An 18,476-nucleotide genomic window follows, 5' to 3' on the forward strand; every position below is an offset into this window, starting at 1 on the left:
GAATAGAACAAAAAAGGCAGAGAAAAGAGGGATTCGTCTCTTCCTGCTTGGTTGCTTGAGCTGGGACAGAGGTCTTCTGCTCTCTGAGCTCCAGATTCGCAGGCCTTCGGACTCAGAGTCAATTATACCCCCAGCTTGTCCTGGGTCCCCAGCTTGCAAACAGCAGATTGTGGGACTTCTCAGCCTCCGTATTTGTATGAGCCAACTTCTCAAAACAAATCTTCGTGTGTGTGTGTGTGTGTGTGTGTGTGTGTACACACATCCTATTGGGTCTATTTCTCTGGAGACCCCAGACTACCACAGCTTCTGAGACAGAAAACCCAATTTGGAACATTCTCATTTTCTCAAACTCTACCCCCTTGGCTAAATCCCCGTACCCCATATGCCCCCTTCAAAGAGGCAGATCCAGGAGCAACCCCTCTCTAACCTGTTGAGATTCTGGGGCTGCAGGAACGAAGCGTCACACGCTGGGTGGCCTAGAAACTTCTTCTCTCACTGTTTGAGACGCCAGAAACCCCAAATCAAAATTCGCCAGGGCCATGTTCCTTCTCAAGGCACCAGGGAAGGGCCGTTCCTTGCCGCTTCCAGCTTCTGGGGGCCCCTGGCCTTCTCGGCTTGGGGCTGCGTCCCCTGCATCTCTGTGTCCTCTCCTCTCCTGATAAAGATGCCAGTGGTTGGATTTAGGCCCCAATTTAACACAGTAGAACCTCATCTTAACCAGTTACACCTGCAAAGATCCCATTTCCAAATAAGGCCACCGTCTGAGGTTCTGTGGACACCAGTCAACCCGCTACTACATCTCAGGCAAAGCCGTCTCTCCGGCTCCTCCGCCCGGCCCGCCGAGTCACGTGGGCTCTGGCGAAGCCTCTGGGCTGACAACTGCAGGAGAAGGACCGCCACTTATTTTTCCAGGTTGTCCTGAAATGCACAGCGGAAGGGGAAGTCTCACCACCAGCCCCACCCAAATCTACCCTGTGATGCCATTGGTAATAACCCCAGAGCTCGGTTCAGGGCAGGGTTGGGGGGAGGTTACCCCCTCAGGCACTGCGCGATGAGGCTCCCAAGGTCACTGTCCCGCCTCTGGCTCAGGAACCTGGGCTCTCAGCCGGCAGGCAGAGAGGCGCCCCAGGCACGGGCAGTGTGGAGTGGGGGAGGCCTCTGAGATAGGAGTCTCCCCTCCCTTCTGGGGGCCCCCCGGTGCCCATCTGTAAGACGAAGAGCCAGCTCTGGCTCCCCGCCGTTCCTGGCAGGGGACAGTGAGAGCTAACCGAGACGGGAGGGCCTCGGGGACAGAGGTCTCACACTGAGCCTGCACAGCCCCAGAGTGTCACTTTGCAGTGGGGGGCCTCTGGGCCCTGAGGGGTCGGAACTTCGACTCCAGCCACTCCGCACCCCCATTCCGGTGACCAAGCCAACAAGAGACAAGCGGCCCTTCCATTCCCCAAGCCCCATAACACCCTGTGACACGGAGAGGAAGCAGAGGAAAGATGGCCCTTTAATGGGAAGGCAAATTTCTTTGTCTCTTTAGTTTTTTCTGCTTTCTGAGCCTTGGGACACATTTTGCACACACAAATCCCACACAGGACATAAAGGGCGCGGTGATGTATTTGCAAGCACTTCCACATACTATTTATTTTACCTACTGAAATATCATTTCTGTCTGCGAAAGATATTGGGTATGGTCAGCTTTTATGCTCTTGACACCTTCCCCCCCACCGCCCCCAACAAAACCCTTCCCTATAAATCTGCGGTCCACAGCCAGACTTCAGAAAACACTTTAATAGTTCCCAACTCCAATATTTTGCCATAGCGATATATCCTCATGTCAAAAATACTAAAGTGCTGAGGCTTGAATTCATTCAAAGGAGCTCATCAACACCTCTCCAGTGGGATGAGGGACTCGATCTCCTCCCAGCCCCCTGGGAGGGATGCAGGGGGTGAGGGGAGCTGCTGCAGAAGAGGTAGACCCGCAAACACCACCCATCACTCCTCCTCCGGGAAGCAGGATTGGGCCACCTGGAGGGAGAGGGGGAGGGATGCCTTTCACTATTATCAACAACAGCCAGGGTCACTGTCCTCAGTCCCATGTAACTCCACGCAGGGTACCTCCCCCCGTTCCCATGAGCGCCCAGCCCTGAGCCATCCAGCATTTCCTTGCACGAGCCGTGAGCTGCCTCCGCGCCCATCCCACACTCAACTCTATCCTTACCCCGATAGAGTAAACCCAGCCTCAGGTAGGACACCCAGCAAGACGGCTATTACTGAAGATCTCAGAGGGGGCCGCATCATACGTCGGACCGCACACATCATTTAAACCTTCCTCGGACATCTCTTCGGCCTCATCGCTCTCTCCTCCTCCTCTGGCTTTGCTCACCCCTCCTCGACATCCCCCACCAACATCCATCGGGAAGCAGTGGGAGATTAGAAAAAACCATCTGTGATATTAAGGATAACAAAACCCCTATATGGCTGTGATCTTTCTTTGTTTTCACCTCTTATGGGGAAGCTGATGAGTGCCTTGTTACGGTCACACAGCCAGAGAAGGCACAGGGTCAGCAGCCAAACCGTGACCTCCGCCTTACAAAGTAAACACCTGGAAAAAAGTGAATCCTCTTTCTGCACGCCCACCATCTTTGTGAGTGTGTTTTAAGGCCTCCCACTGGCTGGACACGGATTCAGTTTGGGTCAGCATCCCCATGAATAAAATTTTGCTCACCAAAAATTTGAATGTACCCAAGGTAGTAAATGGAAACAAAACTACTTGGGGAACAACATTGGGGTCACTTTCAAAGTTCCTGTTTACTGACAAAGAATACGACGTAGCTGAAGGGAAAGAATGTGAGAAACAGCAAGGTTCCCGACCAGGGAGATCCTAGACAGGGGACCAACCCTGTGTGGTCCTTAATTTCTCATCTGCCAAATGCAAGCAGTTGACTATGGTTCCAGCTTAATTTCCTTCGTGTAGTTCAAATAATTTTGTAAGTGATCGCTAAAGTTTATTCTAAAGGGCCAAATCCCTGGCATTGGGTATATTCGTTGAACAAAAATGGCAACTATTGTTTATTGAGCAGCAGACGTGTGCCAGATGCTTTATATGTAGCATCTTGAGACTGAAAACAATCCTGCAAGGTAAGGGTTATCGTCTCCATTTTACAGATGACAAAACTGAGGCTCAGAAAGCCCAAGTAACTGCCTCGAGGCCACAGAGCTGAGATTTGGGTCTGTGTGCATCTCTATGTGCAAAGCTTGTGCCTCCTTTACCCGCAGTATCACCATGAGACTGAAAACGAATAGTCCTGTTGGGACGAGAAGCCATCACACAGACCCAGCTGTGTGAGGTGTGGGTGAGATCCAGGCCCGACTGCTGCCTGAACCACAGGGTATCTGCTAGTGAGCAAACATCCTCTGGGGCCAGGCCACGGCTGCCAGAGGGCTGCAGAAAAGTCCTTTAACCCCTCAGTGATCTCCAGGGAAAAGAGAACCTCGCTTCATGGGGAAAAAGGACACGCGGCTAATGTGGGCCCTGCCTGCGGCTCAGTCCAGGTCTCCCTGGGGGAGGACGGCACCCTCCCCCAGGCTGCCCACATGCGTGAGGGACAGACACAGGGGAAGACAAAGGGTGGGCACCCGGGCAGGGGGTGCGCTGTGCCGTGGGACGTACACGTGTGGAACGCTGCCACCTCCATGCTCAGGCTTGACATGTCTTATTGGTAAATAGCCACAAAGTGTAATGAGCGCTAATGCTGCGTCAGGAAGTGTGCTAAGAGCCTTACATGAACTCCCTCATTGAATCCTCACCTTCTACACAGTAGATATCCATCCTTATCCCCATTTTGCAGATGAGGAAACTGAGACCCAGACTGGCTATACTCTGCAGTGAGTGGAGCTGGGGTTCAAACACAGGCAGTGGGACTTCAGAGGCTGAGAGCTTAACCTCTGCTGATGGCCCCCAACCCCCACCGTCCCCCATGGGACCTTCTGTGCTACTGTGGATCGGGAGGAGGGCAGCGCCGAGTCCTGGAGCAGGAACCAGAACCCCAGGTCTGGGGCCAGGTGGAGGCAATACTCAGGCTCAGTGATTCTAGCCTGAGCTCTCTTCCCTTGGGACCAGACTCCTGCCAAGAAGCAGAGCCTGAGAGGAGCAGGGTAGGGGTGGTAGGGGTGAGACACACAGCATCCAGTGAGAGCTCCCTGGTAAACAAGGAGTCAGAGCTCCGAGCTCCCCTGGGGTACCTGCCACCATGAAGGCGCCCTGGCGCCCAGCTTGAGCAGCTCCCGGGGCAGCAGATTCAGCTCACGTCACTGAAAGCTGTACCAGCGTCTCCTCTGCCTTGTGAAGCCAGGGCTGGGATGCTGGGTGCAGGACAGCACCCTCCACAGAGCTGGCCTGTGCAGAGGCGCTGCATGCGGGCCCAGGACCTGCTGAGGGAATGGGGGCTTGAGGTGCCCCCAGTTGGGGAGACCAATGCCCCAGCGTGTCAGGGACACAGAGCAGCTCCACCCTCGGAGGACCTTCCAGTCTGCTCTCCGTATTACAAATGGGGACACAGCCTCAGAGAAAGCAAGGGCTGCTCCAGGGCCAAATGGCAATTTTTCTTTCAGACCCAAGAAAACAATGCCAAGTTTCCTCTGTTTGAGACAGTTCTACCTGCTCTCTTCAATGCATTTGCATTACAGGAGCAGAACCAGTCCTAAGCCAAATTGTCAGGGTTCTCCCCAGCCTCCTCACCACCCCCTGATTCCCTGCCTTGGCCATATTGAGGCAGAAACTGAAGACTCACAGATAACGGGCCCCTGGACTTCTCCGTCATTCCCAGTAGGAATTAAATCATTTTTGTAGGATCTGTTTGTGCCCCATCTCTCCCACCACTCAGTTACTCCAGAAAGGCCAGGGTGGGTCTGCCATAGTCACCGGTGGACCCCCAATGCCTAGCAGAGATGGCACACAGTAGGCGTCCAATAAATAGTTTTTGAATAAAAGAAGACATTTTCACAACCATACGAGAAATTTATCTCACAAACTGGTGGTTCTTCAAGAGACCCCTTCTGAGATTGTGCATTTCTCCCAGTGACTCTAGGCACAGTCTGGAATTCCTCTTAGGGACCGATTTCCTGGGCCACCCCTCCCCCCCATTCCTGCCACCAGCATCACAAGCCTGGACAACAGCACCAGTAACTCTCTGTGAGGTCCACCTCCCTGAAGGTAACTTCTACCTGCAGGACAATCTCTCCTCTTGCTGTCCTGGGCCTGGTTCCCTTCCCCTTGGGGTGAGATCTATTCAATTCTGTGTCTGCTCACTGAGCCATTGATTTTGGGCAAGTGGTGATGTCCAGGGACCAAGACGGGATGACCAGCATGCCAGGAGGGAGGGGCCTCCCAGGATACACATCTCCCAGTGAAGGGCAGAGGTCACCGTAGAAGGCTGAATCTTTTTACTCCCAATCCTGCAACACCTTCCTCATCTACCCAGCACCTTTCCTATATTGGAGGCGTCATGATGAGTTCTTAAGGGCACAAACTCTGGGAAGGGTCCATGCAATAGAAAGAGGGCTCTTCATTTCGTATGTCTTGTTCAGAGGGTCCACTTCTGCGCCTGTCTGCAGAGGTCCATGACCTAGCTCCCATGGGGCCAAGCATCACATTAACAACAAAATCATCTAATATTCCAGAAGTCACCACCCGCATTTGCCTTATTTTACAAGGGTCTGGCACTGTTAGGTAACACCTACCTGCCTCCACCACTTCCATCCCATTCTCTACTCAGCAACACCACGTGTCCTTCTGAAATGATGTCACTCCCCTGCTTAAGCCCCTCAGCACTCCCCGTAACCTCCAGGCTGAACGTCAAGGAGTAATGTTACCCAACAGCCCTTGCCCGATTCACTGTCGGCCTCACTCCGACACCCTGTGTCTCCTACTGTCCATTTCAGCCTCAGAACAGCTGCATTTGCCATGCCGCCACACTGTCCGGGCCTCTGCACACACAGCTTCCCTGGTTCTCTGCTCACCTGGCACCTCTCCTGGGTCACCTGCCTCCATCTCCAGGTGGGGCTCATCTCTCTTTCCTGCGGACCTGCACATCACACATGGATCTGTCCTGGCACCTACTTGTGACACTGTGTTGACTCTGCCTGTCTGTCTGTCCCTCCCGACTGTCAGTCCTCTACAGGGGCAGCCTGCACCCCATTCAGCTCTGATGCGACCAGAGGGGCCTGGGCCCGAGGACAACCTGAGCTTCACAAACATGTGGGGCTTTGTAATATCTATAAAAGGCACAAGAAATCCTGTCGCATTTCTTTGATTATGCTTCTTGACTTGCTCACGTTCAATCACTTGATTTATTAAAAAAATCTTACTTAGAAATGACTCTGAGGGACTTCCCTGGCTGTCCAGTGGTTAAGACTCTGCACTTCCACTGCAGGGGACACGGGTTCGATCCCTAGTTGGGGAACTAAGATCCTGCATGCCGTGGGACACCAAAAAAAGAGAGCTGACTCAGCCCTTTTTGCTGAGAGATCACACATGGACCATTACATCAGTTCAGGGGAAGCAACCCAACCACCCACAAAAGCTGATCATCCCATTGAGGCCTCCCCCACCCTTACTTGTATTTGTACAGCTAAGGAGCTGGGTAGGACTTCAAGCAGCAGGGCAGAGGAGCCCCCCTAGGAGGATGGCCTGGAGCACAGCAGGCCATGTGGACACAGTCAGGCAGACCAAGGAGCCAAAGCATTATTCATGTAGGAGGCGCCTCTCACCTGCACAGGGATGGCTCAGGCCTCTGCAGCCTGTGCTTCTCCCCCGCTCACCCAGCGGGCTGCCTGGCTCCTTCTAGAGTCACCTGGGAAAGTGAGGGGCCAGGCATGAGCAGAGCGGCAGGGGCCTCCAGCACCTCTATGCTTCTCTTATCTCGGGCATCCAGGCTGCACCCCAGCCACAGGCTCTGCCCCATTGCCACTGCCTCCAAGGGTCCCCTCTACCCTGGAGTGGGCCTGGAGTTCCCGGTATAATCTTCCACTTTCACCCATCAAGACAGCTTGGCATGCACCATGTGCTCTGCCCGCTGCCAGGCTAGGTGCACTGCACTCTCACTCTGATTCTGTGCTACTCCCCCAGAAGTGTGTTGAATGGCTTTTTTCTTTTCTTCTTTTTAAAATTTTTATTTTATACTTGCATATAGTTGATTAACAATGTTGTGTTAGTTTCAGGTGTACAGCAAAATGATTCAGTTATACATATACATGTATCTATATTTTTTTCAAATTCTTTTCCCATTTAGGTTATGACAGAATACTGAGCAGAGTTCCTTGTGCCATACAGTAGGTCCTTGTTGGTTATCTATTTTAAATATAGCACTGTGTATACTTTTCAATCCCAAACTCCCAATCTATCCCTCCCCACAACCCTTCCCCCCTGGTAGCCATAAGTTCATTCTCTAGGTCTGTGAGTCTGATACAAATGAATTTATTTACAAAACAGAAACAGACTCACAGACTTAAGAGAATGAACCTTTTTTCATGGTTAACCTTCAATGGCGCCACACTGTAATCTGAACTAATGTATTAACAAGGGAGAATGGCTCCATTCTGAACATGAATGGGGGGTCTTCTTGCCTTAAATCCCTAAGAAATGCACCCCTTATGGGTAGAATAGCCGGTACTGTGGCATGTGGGTAGAAGTGTTTGGACCCATAAAAAGAGGGGACTTCGGGCTTCCCTGGTGGCGCAGTGGTTGAGAGTCCGCCTGCCGATGCAGGGGACGCGGGTTCGTGCCCCGGTCCGGGAAGATCCCACATGCCACGGAGCGGCTGGGCCCGTGAGCCGTGGCCGCTGAGCCTGCGCATCCGGAGCCTGTGCTCCGCGACGGGAGAGGCCACGGCAGTGAGAGGCCCGCGTACCATAAAAAAAAAAATTTTTAAAAAAAGAGGGGACTTCATGGCACCCCCTCAAATCATCCCAAAGTAGTTCCATGGACTCCCTTAGTGCTCCTGGAACATGAATTAAAAACTAGCAGTAGGGTTCTTTCTTGTCTTGTCTTGTTACAGTACAATCCTGTGACTGCAGAGGATGTTCGACTTCGACATTGCCTAGGCGTGTTCTTCCCAATGTTTGCTTATGCAAGCAGGACTCACCAGGAATGTTTTGAAGAAGCCTTTCTTCCAACTCTACAAACACTGGCCAATGCCCCTGCATCTTCTCCTTTAGCTGAAATAGACATCACTAATGTTGCTGAGTTACCTGTAGATTTGACAAGACCAAGTGGATCAAATCCTCAGGCCAAGAATTCCCAAGATTATCAGGCCTTAACAGTTCATGACCATCTGGCTATAAAAATTTGCAATGAGGCTTCCCTGGTGGCGCAGTGGTTGAGAGTCCGCCTGCCGATGCAGGGGACACGGGTTCGTGCCCCGGTCCGGGAAGATCCCACATGCCGCGGAGCAACTAAGTCCGTGAGCCATGGCCGCTAGGCCTGCGCGTCCGGAGCCTGTGCTCCGCAATGGGAGAGGCCGCGGCAGTGAGAGGCCCGCATACCGAAAAAAAAAAAAAAAATTTGCAATGAGATCCTAACATGTCCATATTCACCAGAAATTCGGGTCTATACAAAAGCCTTGGGTTCTTTAGAACTCAGGAGCAGTCTTGCTAAAGATCTTCGAGTTCTATTGACTGAGATTCTGGAGCAAGTAAAAGATAGAACATGTCTGAGAGCTTTGGAGAAAATCAAGGTTCAGTTAGAAAAAAGGAAATAAAGAACACGGTGACCCAGCTGTAATGGCACAGGATGACAAGACAACTACAACTGTTTTTCAAAGTGAAGATGAAAAGAATAAAGAAGTATATATAACTCCCGTCAAGGATGTAAAAGCATCCCGAACGAAATCCACTCGGCAAAAGACCAACAGAGGATGGAGAAGCGTGGTAGCTTCAGCTAGAACGAACGGGAGACATCACACTGTTGAGGCTGAGGTTGACTCTGAAAGGGATCGTGAGGTTGCAGAGCCAGAATCAGAAATGAAGATGAGACGAGCCAAGACAGCAGCACTAGAGAAAAGTCAACTTAACCTTGCACAATTTCTCAGCGAAGATAAAAATTAGGAGAAGGTATGATGGAGGTGGAGTCCTTTGAAAAATGTCCTTTAAAATTATGTTCAGGGCTTCCCTGGTGGCGCAGTGGTTGAGAATCCGCCTGCCGATGCAGGAGACACGGGTTCGTGCCCTGGTCCGGGAAGATCCCACATGCCGCGGAGCAACTAAGCCCGTGAGCCGTGGCCGCTGGGCCTGCGCGTCCGGAGCCTGTGCTCCGCAACGGGAGAGGCCACAACAGTGAGAGGCCCATATACCGGAAAAAAAAAAAAAAAAAAAAATTATGTTCAGTTCTTTGCTTTAATAAAGTTACCCTTGTATGAAAAAAAAAAAAAAAAAAAAAAAAACTAGCCCCATCATACAGAGCCACACTCATGTACACACAGCCCATCCAACCCCTATTAGAACATCAGGTACACACCCCTGACGGGGAATTTTCTAACAGAACAGGGCCTGCAGGTGTCTCAGAGCTGAATGTAGAGTGAAACAAGCCTGGCTCCTGGCAAGGTCGCGGGTAAACTGCATCACTGAGTCACTTGCGTGGACCTGGCTCTCCTGACCTGCTTTCAAGCCATCATCAGCACACACCCATCCTTAGAATCCACTTCCTCGCAAGGCTCTGGAGTTAAGCTCTTCTGGAAGCTTCCGATCCCTTCAGCCCACAGGAGCATTAATGAGCACAGGGCCAGTAACTCAGAGTACTTAAGAGTATGCGATAACATCATGGCACTTAAGAGGCAGGGGTCTGTCTGCCTAACTCAGAACGACGCTTCCCCCGTGGAGAGAGACCCAGGGAAACTACGGCTCCAGGAAGCACTGGGAGAAGCTGGGAGCCCCAGCTGGGAGCCCCACATCTTGAAAGTTATTATCTCACAGGAGAGTAGTTTTTCTTCTCCACCCGGTATCTAAATACGAGGTGGAAATGAGCGCTGGGTAGAGAAGGGAGCACACGAGCATTTAAGTCATTTATAGTTTACATTTTTACGGCACAGCAGAGACCGGCATCCATTATCCACCTGCAATTAGACGATGGAGCAGGCTGCCAAGTCCCCATGTAAATAGCGCCTATTAAAAGAGACGACACCACGCGGTGACTGATCAACACCGAGGATTTATTCACTGAGCTAACAGCGGTTTTTACTTTTGCCATTACGCGGGGTGATACATAACAATTTAGATAATGCACCCGGCCAGATCACTTAAAACTCTGGTGTCAGAGTCCTGCCTCGGAGGCCAACCAGCCCTGGGGGAGGAGGGAAAGCCTGGAGCCTGCTGGCCTTGGACCTGCCATCCCGGGTGGGATGTGGCCCATATGGCACCCAAGGGGAGGACTTGGGCCAGAACCACTGCCTTTCTCCTTCCCTCGCAGCACTCTGAGCCTGTCTGCAGGCCAGGACCCTCACTCTCCTCATGTGTCAGTGGGGACAAGACAGCCGTCACAGGGGACAGAGCGGGGGCAGTCTGTGAAACTAAAATGAGCTACTTGACGGCAGGTTTACGGAGATTCAATTATTCATAAACGCATGGGTGTACGTGCGCAAGGGTTCTACCTGAGTACACGTGTGGGCACACAAGGAAAGCCCCTCCCCTACTCCCTCCAGTACAGGCAAGACTCCGCCTCCCTCTAGGGAGGGGTCCCCTCAGAGTCTTCTTTCATTTGTTTCACTTGTCTGGCACCAGATGGCGTTTAACGCCTTTGGTAGTGAATTTCCCCCTCAGCATTAACCCGTTCTTTGTGTTGGGCCCCTGGGTGAAGACCTAGGCTGGCGATGCCGGGCAAGGCACTCGGACAGGTTTTCCGTGGGAATGATGCTCTGGGGACAACAGGGACAAGCTCTACGCACTCCACAGGGTTTCAACCCCCCTCAAGTTGTGACATCTACCCAATCTGTGCTCCCTGGGCACCTCCCTCAAGATAAGGGAGCACAGTTTGACATGCCCCCCAGAACACTCATCACCTACTTCCCCAGCCCAATTCTTCTCCTGTACCATCAGGTACTGGCATCCCCAGCATACCCAGGAACTAGACCCACCTCGACTTTCCCCTTCATCCCTCATGCAATGGCTTCTGATTCCTATTAGTTCCTCTGGCTAAATATCTCCCCACTCCAGACCTCCTCTCCATCCCCACTTCTGCCACCAAATTTGTCATTTCCTACCTGGATAAATATAACTGTCCCCCAACGCCCAGTCTCCCAACCCACCATCTGGCCCTCCTCAGCATCCTTCTAATATATAAATCCAAGCATGTCCTTCTTCTAAATACTTTAAACTCTTCAGTGACTCCCACCAAAAGCAGGATGAAGCACAAACAAATAGGATATGTGTGTATGTGTGTGTGTGTGTGTGGATAGATAGATAGATGGATAGATAGATATAGATAGAACTGGTTCATGACATTATATAGGCTGGCAAGTCCAAACTCTGGAGGGTAGGCTAGCAGGCTGGAGTCCCAGGGAAAAGCCAGTTCAAGTTTGAAGGCCACACGCTGCAAAATTCCTTCTTGCTCAGGGGAGGTTGCCCTTTTGTTCTATGAAGGTCTTCAACTGATTGAACGAGGCCCACCACACTAAGGAGGGCAATCTGCTTTACTCAAAGTCCACCAACTTAAATGTTAATCTCATCGAAAAACACCCCCACAGAAACATCCAGAATAATGTCAGGTTAAATATCTGGGCACTGTGGCCCCACCAAATTGAAACATAAAATTAACTATCACACAGTCTCTCTTCTATAATCATGAGTTGGGGCTTCAGGAAGCACGCAGGACTGATCTTTCTCTTGCATGACCAGGGCAGAATGCCCTGAGTGGCTCTACACAGGGGAAACATTTTATTTTCCACAACCTGCACTGCTATGACCCGGTCCAAACACCATCATCTCTTTCTCAGGTCACTGCAACATCCTCCTGATGGGTCCTCTGGCTTTCCAACCTCCTCCTACTTAGTTTATTGTCACTATATAGCTGGGGAAGGTGGAAATTCTCCATGGTATTTCCACGTGTGTTGTGACAGTGTTTGTCCTGGACTATCTTTTCAAGGACATTTATAGAAACAGATTCGGAGGGTAGAGATAGTATCTCCTTCCTGGGCAGAGGGCAGATTGTCTCCTGAACAACATGATAAAGATGCTGTCTTACTCCAGGACAAACTTGGGGCAGCTTTGCCAATAGCCCCTTATAAGACTGTGGTTTCCTAAGCCCAGGGTTCCTCGGCAGTGACACAGACCCACTGTGTGCATAGCATCCACCTGGGCTGCTCCGAATGGCCCCAGTAGAACTCAGGGAATGGTTGTGAACGAGAGGCAGGGGCTATGCTGCCTGGTGTCCTGTGAGTAATAAAATCCTTTATCTCTGACCAGGAGGCTTGTGTCTGCCAAACATCTATGAGACCGTGGCAGGTGAATTTGTTAGCTTGGAAACGGACTCTTCACAATTTTTGACATACAGCAGTCCAATCGCTCATTTATTATCTAAGTCAGGTCATGTTTCTCCTCTACTCAAACTCCTGCAATGACCCTCATCTCACTCAGAGGAAAACGCAAAGCCCCTACAATGTCTGCAAGGCCCTGCAGAAGCCCACCGCCCACCCCCGCCAGGCCTCTGACCTCATCTCCTCTCTTCCCCCATCCTTCACTCTCCTCCAGACACAGTGGCCTCCTCACTGTCCCTCAGACACACACCAGGCACATGTCCTACTGTGGACTTTATACCGCCTGTCCCATAGGCTGGATACCCTTCCCCCTCATCCACATCGCTCCTCCCCTTCCTCACCTCCTTCACATCTTTGCTCAATGTCACTTTCTCACCGAGACCATCCTGAACCCCTATGTAAAACCGCATCCCCCCTGCCATCGCAGGCCCCCAATGCTACCGCCTTAAGCCCTGGATCCCCAAAGGGCTCCCCCCCTGCACAGATGCCTCCCCAAATATGGCCTTCTTGGGTCACTTTCCCCAGTCTCAACATCACCTTTGCCCCAGGCAAAACTGCCCTGGTCACAGCCCCACCCCTGACAATGCCTGATGACACAGAAGGGCACCCATGGTTCTCTCAGCTGCGGAAAGGGAAAGGGCACCTGGGACATGATAACAGAGAGAAAGCAGCAGCTCCCCACTCAGCAAAAGGGCAGAGCGTTGGCTGGTCCTGGAGGCTGGTGGAAGGAGCAAGGGGTGACTGGCACTGGCTGGTATAAATGTCTGCATCCTGGGAGCTACAGATATACTTAGGGAGGGAGACGTGGACCAGGGCTGAGCTCCAGCCCCGAGTCCAGAAGGAGACTACAGTGATTCAGGCGTTCCAGGCACACGTGGACCCTGCTCCCCACCTCCAGCACAGGCTGGGAGCATCGCGAAGACTCAGCTTATTTTTCCAACTGGTCCATTTTCTACAGCATCTCATACTCTTTCCAGTTACAGTTTTGAGCTTGGTGATGATGACAGGCTTGCTCCGCGATTTATGCTTCTGATTATTTTTAGTGTTTCGCAATTAAATTTCCTTAAATTACAACTTTAGACCCAAGCATCAGATTGTCTGTGACGTGCCACGGTGTGTTCATATGTGTCGTTTATATATATTTGGGTTGCAGCAGCCTCAGAAAAAAAAAAGACATTTCAATAGTTGGCACCCAAAGCCCTTGTTTCCATATCACCCACCCGTTTCCATGCACTTCTTTTCTATTCCCACACTCAGTGATGCCCTCCATATCCTCGTAAGCCCAAACACAGAGCTGGGCAAAGAAACTAAGCCCTCGTTCAAAGCCACCGGAAATCGTCGGCCTTTTCCCATCACCTCAGCACACGCCGTGGGCTGGGTCCCCGGTTAGCACAGCCTGCGATTCTGCCCTCAGCCCCGGGGCCCAGAGTCGCAGCCCCTTCTACTGTTTTCCCTCACCCAGAATTAGGTTCATCAATTCCCAAAGAGGCTGCCTGAAGTGACTGGTTTCCCTTCTGACTCCGGGCCCACCATGCTCCCCCCCAGTGATGCTCTCCTGAGGCAGTTCCCCTCCCACAGCCGTGCCTGGACCATCCATCCACTGGACAGGCCCTCTTCCCTTGGCTCCACCAAGATGCACTGCCCTGACAGCCCCTGGCTTCTCTCCCTCCTGCCGCCTGGACCAGGTCAGCACTCTTTCCCCGGCGGACACATTCACCCACGGCTGTGGAGCTGTGACGGCCACCCTCCGTGCCTCTCCCTCCGGCCCCACCTCCAGACCGCATTTCCAGGGCCAGCTCTGCTTCTGTGTAGATGCACCTTGGAATTTCAGGCTCACTGGCTTCCCTCTAAAGCGCCTCCCGCCTCCTGACCTCCCTCGCTGGGTTAGTTCAGTCTGCGGCCGCTCAGTCACCCGGGGTAAGCCCGCGGGATCGAGGGCACTGGCTGTCACTCACCGCACACCGTTTCCAACCCTTCTGACTCGCCTGCCTCACCACAGAGGCAGCGAAAGCTAATGACTCGCCTTTCTTGCATCTGGAGGTGGTCATGAGACACGATTCTGCCCAATGAGTTAGAGACAGACGTCTGCTGGGGTGTCTGAGGAAGCTTTTACTGTCCTGAAAATATGGACCCATGCAGCCGGCTACCCTTTCTCCTTTCAGCTTCCCAGTCCCCCCAAATCCTCCCAACCCTGAGGTACACCTGGGGCCGCTGCAGCAGCCCTGAGGCTCCGGGCACAGCAAGTACACGGCCAACAGCTGAAGGGGGTAAGAGACCGCTGGGGACCTTGGTGGCATGGCTGAGGAATCCCTCAAGCTCTGGACAGCCTGTCTCCAGATCGCTTGTCCTAAGAGAGAAAGAGACGTCTGCATTGTTTTCTGGCACGTCCTTACTGATCCACTTACTTCATTCTTATCTCTTCTCCCTCCACTCCCTGGCTTGCTTGCAGCAGACCTTCTCACTCAATTGCTCTCTCCCTTTTTTCTCTCTCTTCCTCCCTCTCGTCTCTCATCACTGTCTCTTCAAGTGCTTGCTTTCTGAGCGCCCACTCTGGACAGGCTCTGTGCTTCAAAGAAGCAGGAGACAGCGGCATCCTTAGTGCAGGGCGGTGCATACAGGCAATGTGACAGGCTAGCTTCCCCGTGCACCTTCCGCCGTGCTGAGCCTCGTCAAGTCTCCTGTCATGGTTCCTTCTGCCTTCTTCAGTGGCTTCCTGCACACCCGCAGTGAAAGCGGCATCTCGGATCTCCTCCTCTGATGCACTGCAGACCCTCATCTTCCTCAGCGGCATCTCTGGCCTTACTCTCCGGACTAGGATGGTTCTGTATCCCAGAGCTGGGGTCCTCTCCCTCACAGCCCCCGCTCTCAGGCTCCCCCCACTGCGCTGGCCACCTGAGCCCTCGGCTCAGCACTTAGAACCCCCCCGTCCCCAGACACTCACTCTTCCTGCAGGGACTCTATGAGACCCTGGTGTGAGGGCAACAGCGGCCAGGGAAAGGGGCCCAGTGGTCCAGGGGTTTAGCAAGGACCAGGGTTACATTCTGGCACGTCGTCCAGAGCCAAACGGTCCTGTGGGAGTCATCGGAAGGGCCAGGCCAGGAAGGTAATGAACGCTCTGTGCTAAGCCCTGGGCTGGTGGCATCCACGTATTATCTTTTTTTTTTTTTTTTTTTGCGGTACGCGGGCCTCTCACCGTTGTGGCCTCTCCCGTTGCAGAGCACAGGCTCCGGACACACAGGCTCAGCGGCCATGGCTCACGGGCCCAGCTGCTCCGCGGCATGTGGGATCTTCCCAGACCGGGGCACGAACCCGCGTCCCCTGCATCGGCGGGCGGACTCTCAACCACTGCGCCACCAGGGAAGGCCTCTCTTTTTTTTAATTGAAGTATAGTTGATTTACAATGTTGTGTTAGTTTCAGGTGTACAGAAGAGTGATTCAGATGAATATATATATTCTTTTTCAGATTTTTTTCCTTTATAGGTTATTACAAGGCACTGAATGTAGTTCCCTGTGCTATACAGCAGGTCTTGTTTTTTTTATCTATTTTCTATATAGTAGTGTGTATCTGTTAATCCCAACTTCCTAATTTACCCCTACCTGCCTCTTTCCCTTTTGGTAACCATAGTTTGTTTTCTATGTCTGTGAGTCTATTTCTGTTTTGTAAATAAGTTCATTTGTATCATTTTTTTTAGATTCCATACATAAGTGATATCATATATTTGTCTTTCTCTGTCTGACTTACTTCACTTAGTATGATAATCTCTAGATGTACCCATGTTGCTGCAAATGGCATTATTTCATTCTTTTTTATGGCTAAGTAATATTCAAAAAGTCTACAAATAATAAATGCTGGAGAGGGTGTGGAGAAAAGTGAACTCTCCTGTGTCGGTGGGAATGTAAATTAGTGCAGCCACTATGGAGAATAGTACGAGAGGTTCCTTAAAAAACTAAAAATTACCATATGAGTTACCATATGATCCAGCAATCTCACTCTTGGGCATGTATCCAGAAAAGACAAAAACTCCAATTCGAAAAGATACATGCACCCCAATGTTTATAGCAGCACTATTTACAATTGCCAAGACATGGAAGCAACCTAAGTGTCCATCAATAGACGCATGGACAAAGAAGATGTGGTATATTATCTCTTTTTTTTTTTTTTTTTTTTTTTTTTTTTTTTTGCGGTACGCGGGCCTCTTACTGTTTTGGCCTCTCCCGTTGCGGAGCACAGGCTCCGGACGCGCAGGCTCAGCGGCCGTGGCTCACGGGCCCAGCCGGTCAGCGGCATGTGGGATCTTCCCGGACCGGGGCACGAACCCGCGTTCCCTGCATCGGCAGGCGGGCTCTCAACCACTGCGCCACCAGGGAAGCCCTATTATCTCATTTTTAAGTGCACAACTGGGATAGTTGTATACAGAATGGATTCCAAGGCTCAGAGAGATTCAGCAGTGGGTCTGAAGTCACACAGCAAATAATGGGCAGATACATGGTCTGAGGTAAAGAGAAATGGGGTTGGAGGAGCTGGTGGTCTGCAGGTCAAGGTGGCAAGCAGGAATGTCCTGGAGTAGAGGATAGCCCTCTGCTGAGACACCCTCCCAGAATCGGGCACCCACAGATGCCAGCAGGGTAGCTGTAACAGACATGACTCTAGCACTGCCACCATTCAAGGGTTATAGATCCTTGGCAATGTTGCACCCTAACCAGCTGCCATGTTAGCAGTGCTTGGCGCCAGCTGAGGGAGGGTTCCTGGGTCTGAGGAAGAGGGTTTGCAGAACCAGCCTGCCTGCCAGGGCAGCTCAGGTTCTAACTGTGGGGAAATGGCCCTGGGCAGGTGGGGAGGGGTCCTGGTTCTCTGAGCGCAGACCAGTCCCCCAGCTGACATGTCTGTAACCTCTGGAACACACAGGCCACTCAGCTGCACCTGTGGGGTAAAGACAAAGGGATCTCCAAGTCTGCAATACGAAGAGCCCCTCTTTTTTCAAATTGTTTTATAAATGCCAAAGTGCTTTCATATCCACTGTTCCATCGGGTCCTCACAACAATCAAGCCAGCATTATTTGTCTAATTTCCTACACAAACAGCATCAAAGCAAGGCCCCAAGAGGCTGGCTGTGCTGAGGACCACACAACAACTTTAGAGTGCAGTGGACGGTGGTAACAGTCAACTTTTGTCATCCTGAATTTCCTTCTGGTTTCCAGTGGGATCCCGGGCCCAGAGAACCCCACCTCCTTGGGCACAGCAGGCGGTTCAGGGAAGGGCCTGGGACCCCAGTCAGGCCGCTCAGAATCCTCCATCCACATTTGATGGAGTCCTCAAGAGACAGCAAAACATACACCTGGAGCAACTAAGCACCACCACCCTCCCCAGAAGAAGGCCTGCCAGAGAATGAGGCCAGGTTACAGGAAATCCAGGCCTAGAAATGGGAAGATGAATTTCTGGGAACCGTCATGGAGCACACAAATTCAGCCATGTCTGAAGCCCCTCCCACCGCTGGAATTTTCATGTGTGTGTGAGTCAATATCTTCTCATCTTAGTTAGGACAGAAAAAGTCTCTTACACCAACACAAAGAGTAAGACCAAGGCCTCCTAATTGGTGTCAAGAGCACAGAAATCCCCTGAAAGACAGAAGAGAAAATCAAAGAAAAGCGTTAAGACAACCACAGACAGGTACTTTCACTCATCCAAAGAATATCTGAATTCAACAAAGCACCAGACTAATTGGTTGGAAAGACAGCCCAACAGACAGGATTCCTGTCTCCAGGGATCTTAATAGAACAGGACAGGTACAGACACTCTGGAAGGGCTGGGGGTGGCAGCAATCATAATACAGAACTAATCTGATGGAGAGTCAGGAGAGACTTTCTGAGAATGTCACATTTAAATTGAAACTGAAGGATGATCAAATGCAAACCCCACGGGGGCTTCCCTGGTGGCGCAGTGGTTGAGAATCCACCTGCCGATGCA

The 18,476-nt window shown here is 51.7% G+C and overlaps 2 protein-coding genes across 2 annotated transcripts in view; one reads left to right on the forward strand and one right to left on the reverse strand.

The window, feature by feature from the left end:
* The window catches only part of LOC136794300 (condensin complex subunit 3-like), a 37,497-nt gene extending 28,404 nt beyond the window's left edge, over positions 1 to 9,093 (forward strand). Inside the window, 3 exon segments of the mRNA XM_067035322.1 lie at positions 7,984 to 8,345; positions 8,562 to 8,735; positions 8,737 to 9,093. Coding sequence (XP_066891423.1) covers positions 7,984 to 8,345; positions 8,562 to 8,735; positions 8,737 to 9,093 — 893 coding nt within the window.
* The window catches only part of CLSTN2 (calsyntenin 2), a 597,917-nt gene that overhangs the window by 507,877 nt on the left and 71,564 nt on the right, over positions 1 to 18,476 (reverse strand). The gene's annotated exons all lie outside the window — the stretch shown is intronic.

Source organism: Kogia breviceps, chromosome 5 (assembly GCF_026419965.1).
Source record: "Kogia breviceps isolate mKogBre1 chromosome 5, mKogBre1 haplotype 1, whole genome shotgun sequence".
Taxonomy (NCBI): Eukaryota; Metazoa; Chordata; class Mammalia; order Artiodactyla; family Physeteridae; genus Kogia; species Kogia breviceps.